We start from the raw sequence: 16,173 nt of genomic DNA, 5'->3' as shown, positions 1-16,173 counted from the left end.
ACTGTTTTGTAGAAGGTTGATTACTATGATATAATGCACTTTTCTAAGGTAAAAGTACTGAAATACTTAGTTTGAAACAGCACAGAATTGTTTTCCAGTGAAAAAATCAAAGCTGTAATTTGACATTAATTTAGGAGTAACCAGGTAAAGTATGGTAAGTTAGGACATGGACAGGGATGTGATGACAAGTTGGACATAGGCATGAGACTGGTTAGGATGTGTTTGTTAAAAAAAAAGATTTCAGGCAGACTGTGACTAGTTGTGCCCAGGCAGAATGTGACAATCAGCCCTGTTCTTGTAGAAAATGCCTAACTAGAAAATGATGTTAGAACTTGTGTTTTCATATCACAGTGCCTTCAGATTAACTGACCTTGCATTAGGAAAAGAACTCTACAATAGCTATTGTTTCTTGGCAAATGCCCAACTTGTTGCCAATAATATTATTGTATTATATTCTGAAATAAAAACATCTAATTAGTAACTAACTCTCTTATTCAGGATTAATTGCAGTTTGACCAACATCTTTATTGATGGCTTGTAATTTTAACATTTAGATTCTTTTACAATCAATGTACAGTTCCATATAAAAGATTATTATTTTATTTCAGTCTCATCAAAGTGAGTCTCATCATTAATTTCTTTGTTTTTATTTTCAGCATTCACTTATGCTACTGGAGCTTTAGGGCCTGTTGTTGGATACGCCCTTGGTGCGCTCTTGTTACAGTTCTATGTAGACGTATTTAGCTACAAAGTGGACCTTTCCCCGGCCCATCCCAGGTGGATCGGAGCCTGGTGGGGCGGGTTCATTATCTGTGGTGTGGTACTGTTCTGTATAGCCGTGCCGTTCCTGATGTTTCCACAAGTGCTAGTGGAGGAGAAGAGGAAAGTGCTCGAGAGCAAGGCTCGGGAAGACCTGCTGAGTCCGAGCACCGCGGAGGGCCAGACAAACAGTGAGGATTATGGGAAGGATGCTAAAGGTAGGTAGAGGGGTGAGATGTAATCTCACATATATTACCATGCATGCTACCATAAGTTTACAAATTAGTAACTACAGTTAAACTTCGTTCACTCGAACTCGGATCGCTCGAATACCTCCCTTCGCTCAAACTCATCGCCCAGTCCCGGCAAAACTCCTATATAATATATATTGTTCTACCTCGGATCGCTCGAACACCGATCGCTCTAACTCTCGAACCTGATCTCTGGTCCCTTCGGCAGATATATAGTGAAAATCACACCTTTTCTGTCGAACACAAAAATACAAGTCGACATGTCCTAAGTAAATGACAGTCGGCGACACATGTTTTTAACACCTCGTGATTATGACAAAGGAAATTAAGGTAAATTGATACAAAATAAGAGGTGTTGTAACCGATTTGTTTGTTACAATAATATTGTTTATTTGCCGTTTATGGTAACGATAAAAAGAAAATAACTTGTGAAATAAGTGAAATATGCAAAGTCAATAAAGAATGACGTTTATCCGGACGGCTTTAATTACAACCGTAGTTCATGTAACATGAATTGTAATAGTGTTGTGTATTTATAGAATGATACTTGTACCTGTGTTTATTTAAGTAAATGACTACAAATAAATGCTGCTGTAGAACTTTTTCTTAAATATTTCATTAATTTATTTTTTTTAAATTGTTCATCAAGTTTGGTCTGATTGCCCAATCGAACTCAACCAATTACAAGATGCATGAATATAGATTAACACAACATACCGTTAATACTTAATTGAAAACACTGGGATAATAATTCTGAATATGACATATTCGACGAACAAATGTACTAACAAACAATTATATTTACGTATTTATCATCCGACCAATGTATGCTATAAACCTTTAGACAAATGATCAAAGTAATAATAGTTCGACCTCAGTTGGCTCGAACTACCGATCTCTCGAACAAATTTGCACAGGCCCTCCGAGTTCGAGCAAACAAAGTTCAACTGTAATTAACCCATTACATGTTTTGAATAGATTATAAAGGGTTGTTATAGAATTTCTTCAAAAAAGACCTTCTTTTAAAGCATAGTACATGTACTATGATTTTGTAAAGTGTTAAGAAAAAGAAAACTCTTAAGATGCAATATCACTCCCAAACAATTTGACAATTATGTTTATTTTTAGCTCATCTATATAACATGTAAACTGGAAGCTACCTTGTTCAATTAAGAGTTGCTGTTGCCATGTGCTGTCAAGTTTAGAGTTTTAGCTTAAACATAATTATAGTTTTAAAATATTAGACCTTGCTAGACTTACAGAACTAGCTGCATGAACAAGATTTAATAGGGAAACAAATCAGGTTGTTTTAAAGAACAATCTTAAGATTTTGTCACATCCTTCTAAATTATATACTTTACAGACAAAATAGTGAGAGATTGGCATGTTTCTTGGATAGGCTTTGTCCTTGAGACCATGTTATTACTATTCATTATTTCTAAGCCCTACATACTATTTTCCCAGAAATCCTTGAAAATAAATATCTGTAAATTAATAGACATGATATATAGATCTAGTCTGGAATCTTCTATAGATTTTCAGATACTTTGGAAGAAGTTTGAGGGATAAAAGTTTAATTTAGTGTCAGGTCAATGTCACCAGTATAATGCCAGGTCTATGCCACCAGTATAATGCCAGGTCTATGTCACCAGTATAATGTCAGGTCTATGTCACCAGTATAGTGTCAGGTCTATGTCACTAGTATAGAGTCAGGCCTATGTTACCAGTATAATGTCAGGTCTATGTCACCAGTATAGTGTCAGGTCTATGTCACCAGTATAGTGTCAGGTCCATGTCACCAGTATAGTGTCAGGTCTATGTTACCAGTATAATGTCAGGTCTATGTCACCTGTATAGTGTCAGGTCTATGTAACCAGTATAATGTCAGGTCTGTGTCACCAGTATAGTGTCAGGTCTATGTCACCATTATAGTGTCAGGTCTATGATACCAGTATAGTGTCAGGTCTATGTCACCAGTAGTGTCAGGTCTATGTTACCAGTATAATGTCAGGTCTATTGTCACCAGTATAGTGTCAGGCCTATGTCACCAGTAAAGTGTCAGGTCTATGTCACCAGTATAGTGTCAGGTCTATGGCACCTGTATAGTGCCAGGTTTATGTCACCAGTATAGTGTCAGGTTCTATGGCACCTGTATAGTGCCAGGTCTATGCCACCAGTATAGTGTCAGGTCTATGTCACATGTATAGTGTCAGGTCTATTGTCATCAGTATAGTGTCAGGCCTATGTCACCAGTATAGTGTCAGGTCTATGTTACCAGTATAATGTCAGGTCTATGTCACCTGTATAGTGTCAGGTCTATGTAACCAGTATAATGTCAGGTCTGTGTCACCAGTATAGTGTCAGGTCTATGTCACCATTATAGTGTCAGGTCTATGATACCAGTATAGTGTCAGGTCTATGTCACCAGTAGTGTCAGGTCTATGTTACCAGTATAATGTCAGGTCTATTGTCACCAGTATAGTGTCAGGTCTATGGCACCTGTATAGTGCCAGGTTTATGTCACCAGTATAGTGTCAGGTCTATGGCACCTGTATAGTGCCAGGTCTATGCCACCAGTATAGTGTCAGGTCTATGTCACATGTATAGTGTCAGGTCTATTGTCATCAGTATAGTGTCAGGCCTATGTCACCAGTATAGTGTCAGGTCTATATCACCAGTATAATATCAGGTCTATGTCACCAGTATAGTGTCAGGTCAATGTCACCAGTATAGTGTCAGGGCTATGTCACCAGTATTATTTCCGGTCTATGTCACCAGTATAGTGTCAGGTCTATGGCACCTGTATAGTGTCAGGTCTATGGCACCTTTATAGTGTCAGGTCTATGTCACCAGTATAGTGTCAGGTCTATTGTCACCAGTATAGTGTCAGGCCTATGTCACCAGTATAGTGTCAGGTCTATGTCACCAGTATAGTTTCAGGTCTATGTCACATGTATAGTGTCAGGTCTATGTCACCAGTATAGTGTCAGGTCTATGGCACATGTTTAGTGCCAGGTTTATGCCACCAGTATAGTGTCAGGTTTATGTCACCAGTATAGTGTCAGGACAATGCCATCAGTATAGTGCAAGGTCTATGCCACCAGTAAAGTGTCAGGTCTATGTCACCAGTATAATGTCAGGTCTATGTCACCAGTATAGTGTCAGGTCTGTGTCACCAGTATAGTGTCAGGTCTATGTCACCAGTATAATGTCAGGCCTATGTCACCAGTAAAGTATCAGGCCTATGTTACCAGTATAATGTCAGGTCTATGTCACCAGTATAGTGTCAGGTCTATGTTACAAGTATAATGCCAGGTCTATGTCACCAGTATAGTGTCAGGTCTATGGCACCTGTATAGTGCCAGGTTTATGTCACCAGTATAGTGTCAGGTCTATGTCATCAGTATAGTGTCAGGCCTATGTCACCAGTATAGTGTGAGGCCTATGTCACCAGTATAGTGTCAGGTCTATGTTACCAGTATAATGTCAGATCTATGTCACAAGTATAGTGTCAGGTCTATGTCACCAGTATAGTGCCAGGTTTATGTCACCAGTATAGTGTCAGGCCTATGTCACCAGTATAGTGTCAGGCCTAGGTCACCAGTATAGTGTCACTGGTCTATGTCACCAGTATAGTGTCAGGTCTATGTTACCTGTATAATGTCAGGTCTATGTCACCAGTATAGTGTCAGGTCTATGTCACCAGTATAGTGTCAGGTCTATGATACCAGTATAGTGTCAGGTCTATGTCACCAGTATAGTGTCAGGTCTATGATACCAGTATAGTCAGGTCTATGATACCAGTATAGTGTCAGGTCTATGTCACCAGTATAGTGTCAGGTCTATGATACCAGTATAGTCAGGTCTATGATACCAGTATAGTGTCAGGTCTATGTCACCAGTATAGTGTTAGGCCTATGTCACCAGTATAATGTCAGGTCTATGTCACCAGTATACTGTATTTCAACAGAACAATGATTTAAATGTTAGCTGTCAACTTGTGCATTGGTGCCTTTTGATCAAACTCTTTATGTGGGACTGCTTAATATTAGTTATTTGATGTTTAAAATTCTAGTTATTACAAATACAAATTATGGAAATTCCATTGCAGAAACATATAGCATGGCAAAGATTGAAAAGCTTGCACTTATTATAAATTAAAAACAAGAATATGTTGCAGGTGTGTTAAAAAGAACAATTAAAGATACATCAATGTATATATACTTGATAATGATACAGTCTAAATTGTTTCGTGTTTAATGTCTTAATTACAAAAGAAATAATGAATTACCTAATTTGCACAACATTATCTAGCAAGTCTTCAATTTCAATTTCAAAGAGAAATAACAAAAGGTTTGTTTCAGTAATGTGTAAAACAATATACATTCATCAATAAGTTGGTAACACTGTAAAGTGATATGTTTCTCTGGATCTATATCATTTATCTTTGTTAGGGATGTAAAACGAAGATGATCTAACTATATCTCAATTATTTAACAGATTGCCTGCTTGAATTTTAGTAAATTAATTAACTTTGACCATGCTTTGAACTTTGGAACATACTGCTAACTTTTTTATTAGCTCACCTGTCACAAAGTGACAGGGTGAGCTTTTGTGATCGCTTTTCGTCAGGCGTCCATCCGTAAACTTTTACTTTAAATGACATCTCCTCATAAACCACTAAGCCAATTTCATCCAAACTTCACAGGAATGTTCCTTTGGTGGTCACCTTTAAAAATTGTTCAAAGAATTTAATTCCATGCAGAACTCTGGTTGCCATGGCAACCGAAAGAAAAAACTTTAAATATCTTCTTTTAAAAAACCCTAAGAGCTAGAGCTTAGATATTTGGCATGAAACATCTTCTAGTGAGTGTCTACCAAGTTTGTTCAAATAAAAGCCCTGGGGTCAAATATGGCCCCGCCCCAGGGGGTCATTGATTTTCCCTATATGCATATAGTAAAAACTTAAAAAATCTTCTTTTAAAGAACCAGAAGAGCTAGAGCTAAGATATTTAGCATTAAACATCTTCTAATGAGTGTCTACCAAGTTTGTTCAAATAAAAGCCCCGGGGTCAAAATTGGCCCCGCCCCAGGGGGTCATTAATTTTCCCTATATGCATATAGTTAAAACTTAAAAAATCTTCTTTTAAAGAACCCAAAGAGCTAGAGCTAAGATATTTAGCATGAAACATGTTCTAACGAGTGTCTACCAAGTTTGTTCAAATAAAAGCCCCGGGGTCAAAATTGGCCCCGCCCCAGGGGGTCATTAATTTTCCCTATATGCATATAGTAAAAACTTAAAAAATCTTCTTTTAAAGAACTCAAAGAGCTAGAGCTAAGATATTTAGCATGAAACATGTTCTAATGGGTGCCAACCAAGTTTGTTCAAATAATAGCCCTGGGGTCAAAATTGGCCCCGCCCTGGGGGTAATTGATTTTCCTTATATGTGTATAGCAAAAACTTAAAAAACCTTCTTTGAAAAAACCCAAATATCTAGAGTTTAGATATTAAGCATGAAACATCTTCTAGTGAGTGTCTACAAAGTTTGTTCAAATAAAAGCCCTGGGGTCAAAATTGGCCCTGCCCCGGGGGTCATTGATTTTCCTTATATGTGTATAGCAAAAACTTAAAACTCTTCTGTGAAAAAACCCAAATAGCTAGAATTTGGATATTAAGCATGAAACATCTTCTAGTAAGTGTCTACAAAGTTTGTTCAAATAAAAGCCCTGGGGTCAAAACTGGCCCCGCCCCAGGGGTGTCATTGTTTTTAACTATATGTGTATAGTAAAAACTTAAAATAACTTCTTTGAAAAAACCCAATGAGCTAGAGCTTAGATGTTTAGCATGAAACATCTTCTTATGGGTGTCTACCAAGTTTGTTCAAATAAAAGCCCTTGGGTTAAAATTGGCCCTGCCAGGGGGTGGGGTGGGGAGGCCTATATACAGGTGAGCGACTTCAGGGCCATCATGGCCCTCTTGTTATCTGTTCAATAAAAACAAATGTTTTTCATAGCTTTCGACAAAAATTATTACTCTTCTTCAGGATATATATCAGAAATGAACAACACTGTTTTGTTGTTGGTTTTTAACTGCTAAATATTCCAAATTTAATTGTAAGGGATTTCAGTACTAAAATAAATGAAATATAGCCACCAGAACAGTCAAATTGCAAAGGCTAATAATCACTTTATGGTAGACAGTTAAAAAATATTGCTAACAATGTGCTTTAGGAATTTTTTAGCAATAGTTTAAATAGTATTTTTTGGCACAAAAGTTGATGATGTTTTTAAGTATCTTTTATGAAAGGCCTAATAGTATATCAATAGTAAAGACATTAGTAAAGCCTCCTTACATTGTGGTGGTTATGATTGTGCCTGATGGAAAAATGAATGGTCTTGCAATTACCTACAGACTGGTTTTGGCATTTTGAGGGTAAATTGTTTGTAGTTTATGGTGACTGGTTTTTGCAATTCCCTCAATGGAATACTTTAATTCTGTAAACCAGTCAAAAGAGGTCCTTTTGATAATCAATAAGAATCAATATCAGTAAAATTGGATGGAAAGCAATTACTGAAATCTATAAACCTCTTTGGTGGATGCTTCTTTTATGATTAAATGACATGCATATTAACCTCAGGTGACTGGTTTAACACTATTTTTTTTTGCACTTTCAATTCAGTATATTAGTATCACAAGGAAAACAGCTTTAAATTCTGGAACCAGTCAAAACAATATTATTGCTGCAGAGGACCTTAATTCTATTATGAGTAAATAGCATGGGATTGAGAGCAATTATTGGAATATATTACTTCTGTTTAACCTTTTATACCTTTTACACTCTTCCTGGATGCCTACAATATGATAAGATGACATGCATATGAATGAGAGAACTGTTCTCAACTGGATAATCTTCCACTTTTATATCCCATTGTTAAGCTCATAGATTTGTGGTTAAGATATGAAATGTAATCATGCCATATTTGTTTAATAGAAACCTGCCTTGAATAAAGAACTTGTTTATTTATCAAAGGAACTCAGAGGTTTAAAAGCCTTAAAACATGATAAGTATGAATTTCTTACATATGTCAAGTTGGGGCACTTAAAACACAACAAAAGAAAATGAAGAAAAATACTCAGAAATGAATTGATAATCATATTTTTGCGCTATTATTATCCCAATTTGAGTGAAAAGCGACGCTGCAACGTTTTTCATTTTTCTGTTATTTTTCACAATAAGAATTATTATTTTGGAAAAATGGAGTGAGCAAATGATCTGAAATTTTGCAGACAAGTTATTGATCTAGACTTTAACAAATGGTACACTAACTAAACTAAAATTATTTCCAGTACCAGCAAAATCATCAGTGGAGTATGTATAATATGCCATCCTGCTTACAGCCAGGAGTGAACAGTTTGCATGGCCAGAACTTGCTGAGAGTTTAAATTCCTCATGAACTATGATTGAGCTAAAATTTTACTCAGCTTGAATATTGAAATTCTCTGAATCTTAACCCATGTGGTTTCTTGTGCCTTAAATAACTCAAAAGGTGGCATTTTGTGTTAAATTGCTCTGCTGTCTGAGGCTGTGTGACAGGTTGGTGGCGGCCAAATAATTCAATGCCCTTAATAGAATGTCAAAGTAACTTAAAACCAATCTTGCTTAGTATAGAGAAAAGAAGAAACAGCAAATTGCTCACAATCTGTCGTCCTTGCCCATTGTATTGAAATCTTTGTCCATGTAATTGAAAATGCTATATAGTTTACCAAAGTACCTAAATTGGCAGTGAAAAACAAAATCACAGAAATGATTTATTGGTAAATAGAATGGAATGCACTTGTATATATAATTATGCCCACAGACATTCTTTAGCAGATTTAACTCTGTCTGTCCTTAGAGTATTATTAAGTTTATCCACAAATGCTTTCATTTCTCTGTAAATTGATTCTAGCACTCTTGGGCACTGATTTAATGGAGGGATAATAGGAGGTTGAATTAATATTTCTAGAAATTAAAAGCTGCTTTGGGTTTTGAAGTCATTTTAAGGTTGATAAGCTCCGTAAATTTTCATCATTTTGAAGGTTTTATGGTTTAGACTGTATGAATATGGTTAAGGCATTGCTTCATTTATATGATTGCGTGAAAGGTGTATTAGGGTAATTAAAAATGTATGATATTGATAATAAAATAATGTGGGTGATTTTTAATGATGGTATGAAATGTATATTTTAAGTAAGAAATTTTAACCTATGCTAGTGTTTTAAAATGTATGATATTTTTTTTTGGTAAATTGAAATGTATGCTGGTGAGTGCAGGTATTAGTTATATTTTGACAACAGGGAACGTGTTTTAATTTTGCCTATGATACAAAAAGAGAAAGAACATCAAAACACTTGGCAATCTGATTTTATAATACTGGGAGGCTATGCTTGTGTTTCGATGCTCTTTCTATTACTTGCCCAATGACAAAGCCACTGTAGATTTACAATACAACCTATAGGTGAACAAGTAGAGATTTTGATGCTAAAGCATCAAGTCGCCGGATAGAAATATGATTGTATTATCATAAATATAAGTTAATATCAGTTTAATGGTCCGAGTATAAAGAAAAGAGGAACAATAAGTTGAGTAATGTTTATTCATTAACATGTTTTTATTTACATGCCACAATTATATCTTTCTTGCTGAGAGTTTTATGCAAAAAAAATATCTTATGTTATAATAAAATATCATATTTGAATCAAACTTGCTTAGCAATTTTGTCAAGAAACTGTTATCATTATTAAATAAGCAAGTATTGTTTGGCAATATTTACCCGAGACTCAATAATTTTCGGGAGCTGTTTCGTTTGCTTACATAACTTATAACTTATTATGATTAATGTTAACGATTTTATCGTAAGTATAATTACATGTATAATTATATCAATTAATACTGCTCGATGGCCTAGTGGTAAGTATGACAAAGTTGTAACCTACATGTAGTAGGCGCAAGTTCGAATCTCGGACAAATCCTGTGTGTAGTTTTCATAAATTGATTTTTATTATATCTTTTAACTTTTGAAACATAAGTTGATAAATCTTGTGTTTCATTTCTAGCACTTTTTTATTTCATAATTTTGATAAACGGTCAAGTTTTGCAAAATACAAAAAGTATTATAAAAGAAAACATAAAAAATCACTTTATCGAACCTACAGTCTTCAATTTGAAACTAACTTTAAATCTAACACTTTGTCATCGAGGCTTGTAAAGCAAGTGATATGATTATGATTCTATTTGTAATTCTACTTTATACATATACCGTTGTACGTATGGTTTTCTTCAGCATCCGGTAATTACCGACAAATTATTACCGATCATCGAATATTTGCAAAGTGACTATGAAAATATATATGCTTAATTATTGCATAAAACAATGCAATTCTACTGTAAAAGTGGTGTCTGCATAAACAAATCATTCTTATGCACTATCGAAAAAATATATCATTTAGCTGAAATCAATATTCCTGTCGTTACATACGATAAAGTTAATGTTTAAATAATTGCCTTTCAGTGCGATAAACTATCAACACAAAGATAGTTTATTCGTTTTCTTCGATTCCGACCCCTACCGTCATACCGAGATTTTTCATACAAAATTAATTTGATTTGCACTTTACCATTCACATGTTACCTGTATATCTATCTTATCAGCCATTTAATTGTTACTATTAATAGATTCCATAACAATAACATACAACGTGTACTAGTAGTCACGTGATTCTGGGAGAAACTGTTTATAATAAATAAGATAAAAAATAGAATAGGTCTCATAAGATACAAACAGCCAGATAATTTAAAAGTGTCATTTCAAATATCATGCATGATTTATTTATCATAAAATAGCAAGGCTTGACACTTTAAAAAAGTAAAAGCATCCCTAAATTCAATGACTGGTCCATAGGGATACGTCATTAATTCATTTTATAAATATTGTAATGTTGCTTTTTACGATGTCAGTATTTGAATATTTCATTTCATTTGGCAACATTATTGTATGTTTGAATTTTTGAGATTACTGAAAACAATTGTAGTCTTTAATTGTTCAGTAATTGTTATGCTTTTATTTACAGAAATTAATGCCTTCTCCTACCATAGGTATAATATTAAACTGTTACAAATATAGTCGCCGGTTTCTACCGGCGACTAATCATAGGTTTTACTGTATATCCAAAACTTTGTACAAAACTATTTATGACAGTCATACCAGCAATTATTCAAAAGCCTCGACATTCTTTAACCTTGTACTATAACCTTGTATGATTTTTTTCTCCAGACATTCCAAAGTCCATTGCAAGTCTGCTGAAGAACAAGATCTACCTGGTAACAAGTTTTGGCATCTGCTGTGAAATCTCTATAGTTAGTGGATTTGTAGTTTTCCTGCCGAAATATATTGAGACGCAATTTGGGACATCTAAATCTGAGGCCTCGCTTTTCACAGGTACAATCTTTTGTCAATACTTACCGTTAGCAGTCACTAGATGTTATCGGAAATGCGCAGAATGAGGGGTTTACTGAGCTAATCTCTCCCCTGTCCCTTTATTTGGGTAAAATTATTGCTAAAATTGCTAATATGGGAAGTAAAAAAAGCTGGGGTAAGTTCAGATTTTTGGGGAAATTGCAGGATTTGATAGAAAATTTCATTTGGGTAGAGGCTTTTTATTGGCCTCTGTTCTATAAGGAGGAAAATCACTGATAGGGGGGGTTGAAATGATTGATTTCATATGCTGGAGAAATACCCTTGTGATGTTATATAATATGATTATTGTGATAACTTATACTGGTATTCTTGAATGGCACAAACATGGTGATAAATTTGATGCGGAAATTTCAACTATTTCATTTCACAATATTCCAGCTTTATTGAGTTTATTCTCATTTTGCCGGCTGAGACATTGATTCCTTGGAAAATGAGCCACGTCATGACAAAACCAATATAATGGGTTTGCGACCAGCATGGATCCAGACCAGCCTGCGCATCCGCACAGTCTGATCAGGATCCATGCTGTTCGCTTACCAACCCTATTACAAGTAGAGAAACTGATAGCAAACAGCATGGATCCTGATCAGACTCCGCGGATGTGCAGGCTGGTCTGGATCCATGCTGGTCGCAAAACCATTATGTTGGTTTTGTCGTGACGCGGCTCATTATAGTATCAATGTTCCTGTTCTTAGCTATGTTTTAATAGGAAAATAGTCTGTACATATAACCAGATCTTTATTTTATGTAAATATTTTATAGGTGGAATAGCAATACCTGGTGCTGTTTTTGGAGTGCTTATGGGAGGATTCCTGCTGAAGAGGTTTCAGATGGGACCTAAAGGTAAAAAAAGACAGTTCCATTTTTCATGCTCTCAGCATTTAGCCTTTTATCTTCCTGGCATTTCAAATCGAATCTAACCTAGCAAACAGTGCAGACGAAGATCAGTCAATATTTATTTTGTTTTGTTTTTTTGGCTCAAAATGCTGGATGGTTCATAATGTCCAGGTTGAAAGATGGTCATGAAGTCCATTTCTAATATTCAGCGTGGTAAGAGGTATTGTCACCTTAGTGCTGTAACTGGTTACTTCCTAAATACCACTTTTATAGAAGTTTTTTTGCTTTTATGGTAAATTAGAAAATAAACAACATCCAGCAATGCTTGTTCCTTGTGATAAGCATTTCACATGCTCTCAAAAGTTCATAATGAGAACAGTTTTAAAATACAAATTTTGCTTTTTCTTCAGAACAGTTATATTTTAATTTATTTCTGAGTTGTAAGAAAATGTCTTTATAACAAGATGACAGTTCTAAACGCCATCCTTCATTAGGTCTACATTTGTAAGGGAAAATCCTTGGGCTGTTTTCAGACGTGATACAGAATTAATTTGTTCCTAGCTTGGGCATATCTTACCAATTTCAATAAATTGGTAAGAGCTATAAGTTAATTATTTTTCAAAATAGGAAGATTAAGGCTTGCAAATTTGTCAATATAACTTTAATTATTCGTGCTGATTGCGGCAAGGTACATGATTAATGTTAACAATAGATTCATAGGGAAGGTGTGACAATAGATTCATAGGGAAGCTGTGACAATAGATTCATAGGGAAGCTTTGACAATAGATTCATAGGGAAGCTTTGACAATAGGTTCATAGGGAAGCTGTGGCAATAGATTAATAGGAAAGCTGTGACAATACATTTGGCAATAGATTCATATGGAAGCTGTGACAATACATTTATAGGAAAGCTGTGGCAATAGATTCATATGGAAGCTGTGACAATACATTTATAGGAAAGCTGTGGCAATAGATTCATATGGAAGCTGTGACAATACATTTATAGGGAGCTGTGACAAAACATTAATAAGGAAACTGTGACAATACATTTATAGGGAAGCTTTGACAATAGGTTCATAGGAAAGCTGTGACAATAGATCCATAGGGAAGCTGTGACAATAGATTCATGGGGTCCCCCCAGCTATGTCAATAGAATTAGATTGGTTTAAACATATTAATTTAAGCTCAATTGCGAAACAAGTATTTATGACTTTTGAGTCTGCCTCCTGGAACCAACCAGTTCTGGTGTCATATGAAGAAACATGGTCTTGGCCTGAGTAGGGTTCAAACCCATGATCTCTGGGTTGAGAGGCACCTGACACCTGAACCACTAGGCCAGATGTCTGTCTGAAACTTTAACATTTTATTTATTATTATGATCAATGGGTGGCCATGTCAGAAAGGTAAAGGTTGTTTACTTCAAACCACTTGTCCTTCACCACTGTGGGTTCGAATTCTGAAAGGGAATTTGGACTAATTCCTTCATGTGAGGAAGCTATCCATCTAGCTTAGGGAACATCGATGGTTCTACTTAGGTCCCAATTCATGCCTGAAATAATGCACAGAAAGGAGACTGAGGTTTTCTTCCATCAGTAAAGCTGGATAGTTCCCATATGATGACATATACTGTATTGGTGCAATGTAAAACCTGACCAAAAAAAAATAAATTTAAGATCCTTTTTAATTCTGTTAGTGAAATAGTGGACAGTTCTGAAAGCGCTATTACAAAAATATATAACATAGAAAAGGAAAAGTGCATTACAAGGCAGTCAAATGTTCATTTAAAAAAAGAGCTTAGAAGTTTGTAGAGGTAGTATTTATCTTTATTAGATAAATTGCCCCGTTCATCTTTTAGAGATGAGAAAATGTGCAGTGAAAATACATTTAAGGAAGGCGAAACATTACATCAGGACCTAGTTAAATCTCTGTCTCTCTCTCTTTCGTGTATAGACAGTTTCAATTTTCTAACTGAATGATTGCATTTAAATGTTCCCAGGAGTAAGGAAATGTCTTGTAAGGTGATGGAATGGTTGTAACAAAATTCAAGAAAGCTGTTGACTTTTCTGTCTATAGTTTTCTTGGCTAAATCTGCTGAGACAGCATTTTTTACTGACAGTAAACAGAAATTAATTTGATGTTGTTTTCTGTGTTGGAGTCCTTGTCATATTGCATTCTGATGTGTCACATGGTGTTACAAAAAAAAAGTCTTAGCTATAAGTAAGGTCTTAACAATTAAGTTGTCTGTGGGTGCTATACTCTCAAAGGATAGGTAGAGTTGTCTAGCTTTTAAATTTTTTTTTACAGAGTTTGTTGTGGATCGGTCTGTGTTGTTTTTTTCTGACAGTTTTCTATTGTAATGAGCTGTGTACTGAAATGAGCTGGAATCTGTTTTAAAGTATTTTTAACTCCTGATGCTCTGAAGTGTGACTGAGCCTATGATAAGCTCAAAATCTTGTTTATCCTATAGTTATTTTAAGGGTATATCCTATAGTTTTTTTTACATCATTATGCCTTTAACCTTACTTCCTTCCCTGACACTTAAGACAGTTGACATCCAATATTTCCCAAAGTATCTGAAATAATTGACAGAATGGTCTAACCACTTCTGGACGCATGTAATTATATTCTCAGCAATCCTATTGAGGAATATTGTTTTCTGGTTGAGCGGTCAATCAGCCTGCTTGTCCATCGAAATATCCATGTTCTTAACAAATGAGTCAGGAATATTCTACAAACTTAAGCTCAAATTTGCATTAACATTTCATCCAGTTCATGTGATTTTCTTTTAATTCTGAAAGAGGATCTCTGACTTTTGTGATTGTTTTGGACACAGCAGTATTGATTTCAGCTATTTAGTTAATATAAGAACACTTCCATTGCCTGTCTATTCTCAGCAAGTGGGTCACAACTTCTCTGATTATTCAGGAATCAACATCCAGTCTTGACATTTCATAATTTGTTCAAATTGTGAATATTAGCCAAAATGAAAATCTCCTGAACATTTCCCAATCTACAGTGTCAGCATTTACATTTCCTGTGTAATTTAGTTCTTGCTAGACCTGTTTAATTATTCATTAAAATTTTACATTTTTTCAGGTCCAATTAAGTTTTTTATCTTGTTAATTAACAATTTATTTATTCAATTAACACTATTTCACTTTTACAGGTGCGATACAGCTGACAATCTTGCTTGATCTTTTAGCACTGATTGGATGCGGATTTTTCTTTTTCCTTGGCTGTGACAATCTAAAAATTGCTGGAGCCACATTGCCTTACTTTAACAGGTAAGATTAATTTTCTTTACACCATACAATTGTAATGTAACAAAGCTAGGCATTAAATTTGCTGGCCCATTCAGTGAAATAATTGACTTTGAAAGATATCTACTAATGTGTTCAGGAAGATTTGTTTACTCATCGTTGGATACCAAGGGTTGAACCATTAGCATTTTTCAGCTGTGCTATTTTTGTCCAATATCCAGTCGATTTGAGGTGACTGTCAAACACAGATTTTTCATTGGTTGCTTCTTGAAATGACTAAAACCAATCAAACTGCTCGTTCTTTATGATGTTTGATATTACAGACAAAAATATGGCAACAAATTAAATTCAGCTGTAAAAAGTTCAGTATTAAAAATGTGAATGATTTCCAGCAATAAAAGCATTGAAAATTTACTGTTGCTGAAAAAGTTTTTACTTGCACCATTGAAGAATACAGATTTTGTTAAATGCTATTTCATTGGTTGATATTTTACGCATATCAGCGCAAATCAATTCATTTTACCCATGGCTTGATTAAATGTTTATC

The 16,173-nt window shown here is 35.0% G+C and overlaps 1 protein-coding gene across 3 annotated transcripts in view; it reads left to right on the top strand.

Annotated features, from left to right (window-relative positions):
- Nucleotides 1-16,173, top strand: part of LOC132757491 (solute carrier organic anion transporter family member 5A1-like) — a 96,195-nt gene that overhangs the window by 62,021 nt on the left and 18,001 nt on the right. For all 3 annotated transcript variants that reach the window (XM_060748781.1, XM_060748779.1, XM_060748782.1), the window contains 4 exons: nt 657-977; nt 11,325-11,489; nt 12,291-12,371; nt 15,533-15,650. In XM_060748781.1, the coding sequence (XP_060604764.1) occupies nt 657-977; nt 11,325-11,489; nt 12,291-12,371; nt 15,533-15,650 (685 nt within the window). The remainder of the gene's footprint in view (nt 1-656; nt 978-11,324; nt 11,490-12,290; nt 12,372-15,532; nt 15,651-16,173) is intronic.

This window comes from Ruditapes philippinarum, unplaced genomic scaffold (genome assembly GCF_026571515.1).
Source record: "Ruditapes philippinarum isolate M1 unplaced genomic scaffold, ASM2657151v2 ctg1267_1_1_1_1, whole genome shotgun sequence".
NCBI lineage: Eukaryota > Metazoa > Mollusca > Bivalvia > Venerida > Veneridae > Ruditapes > Ruditapes philippinarum.
Note: the sequence above shows the minus strand (reverse complement) of the source record. Positions and strands in the feature narration are given on the sequence as shown.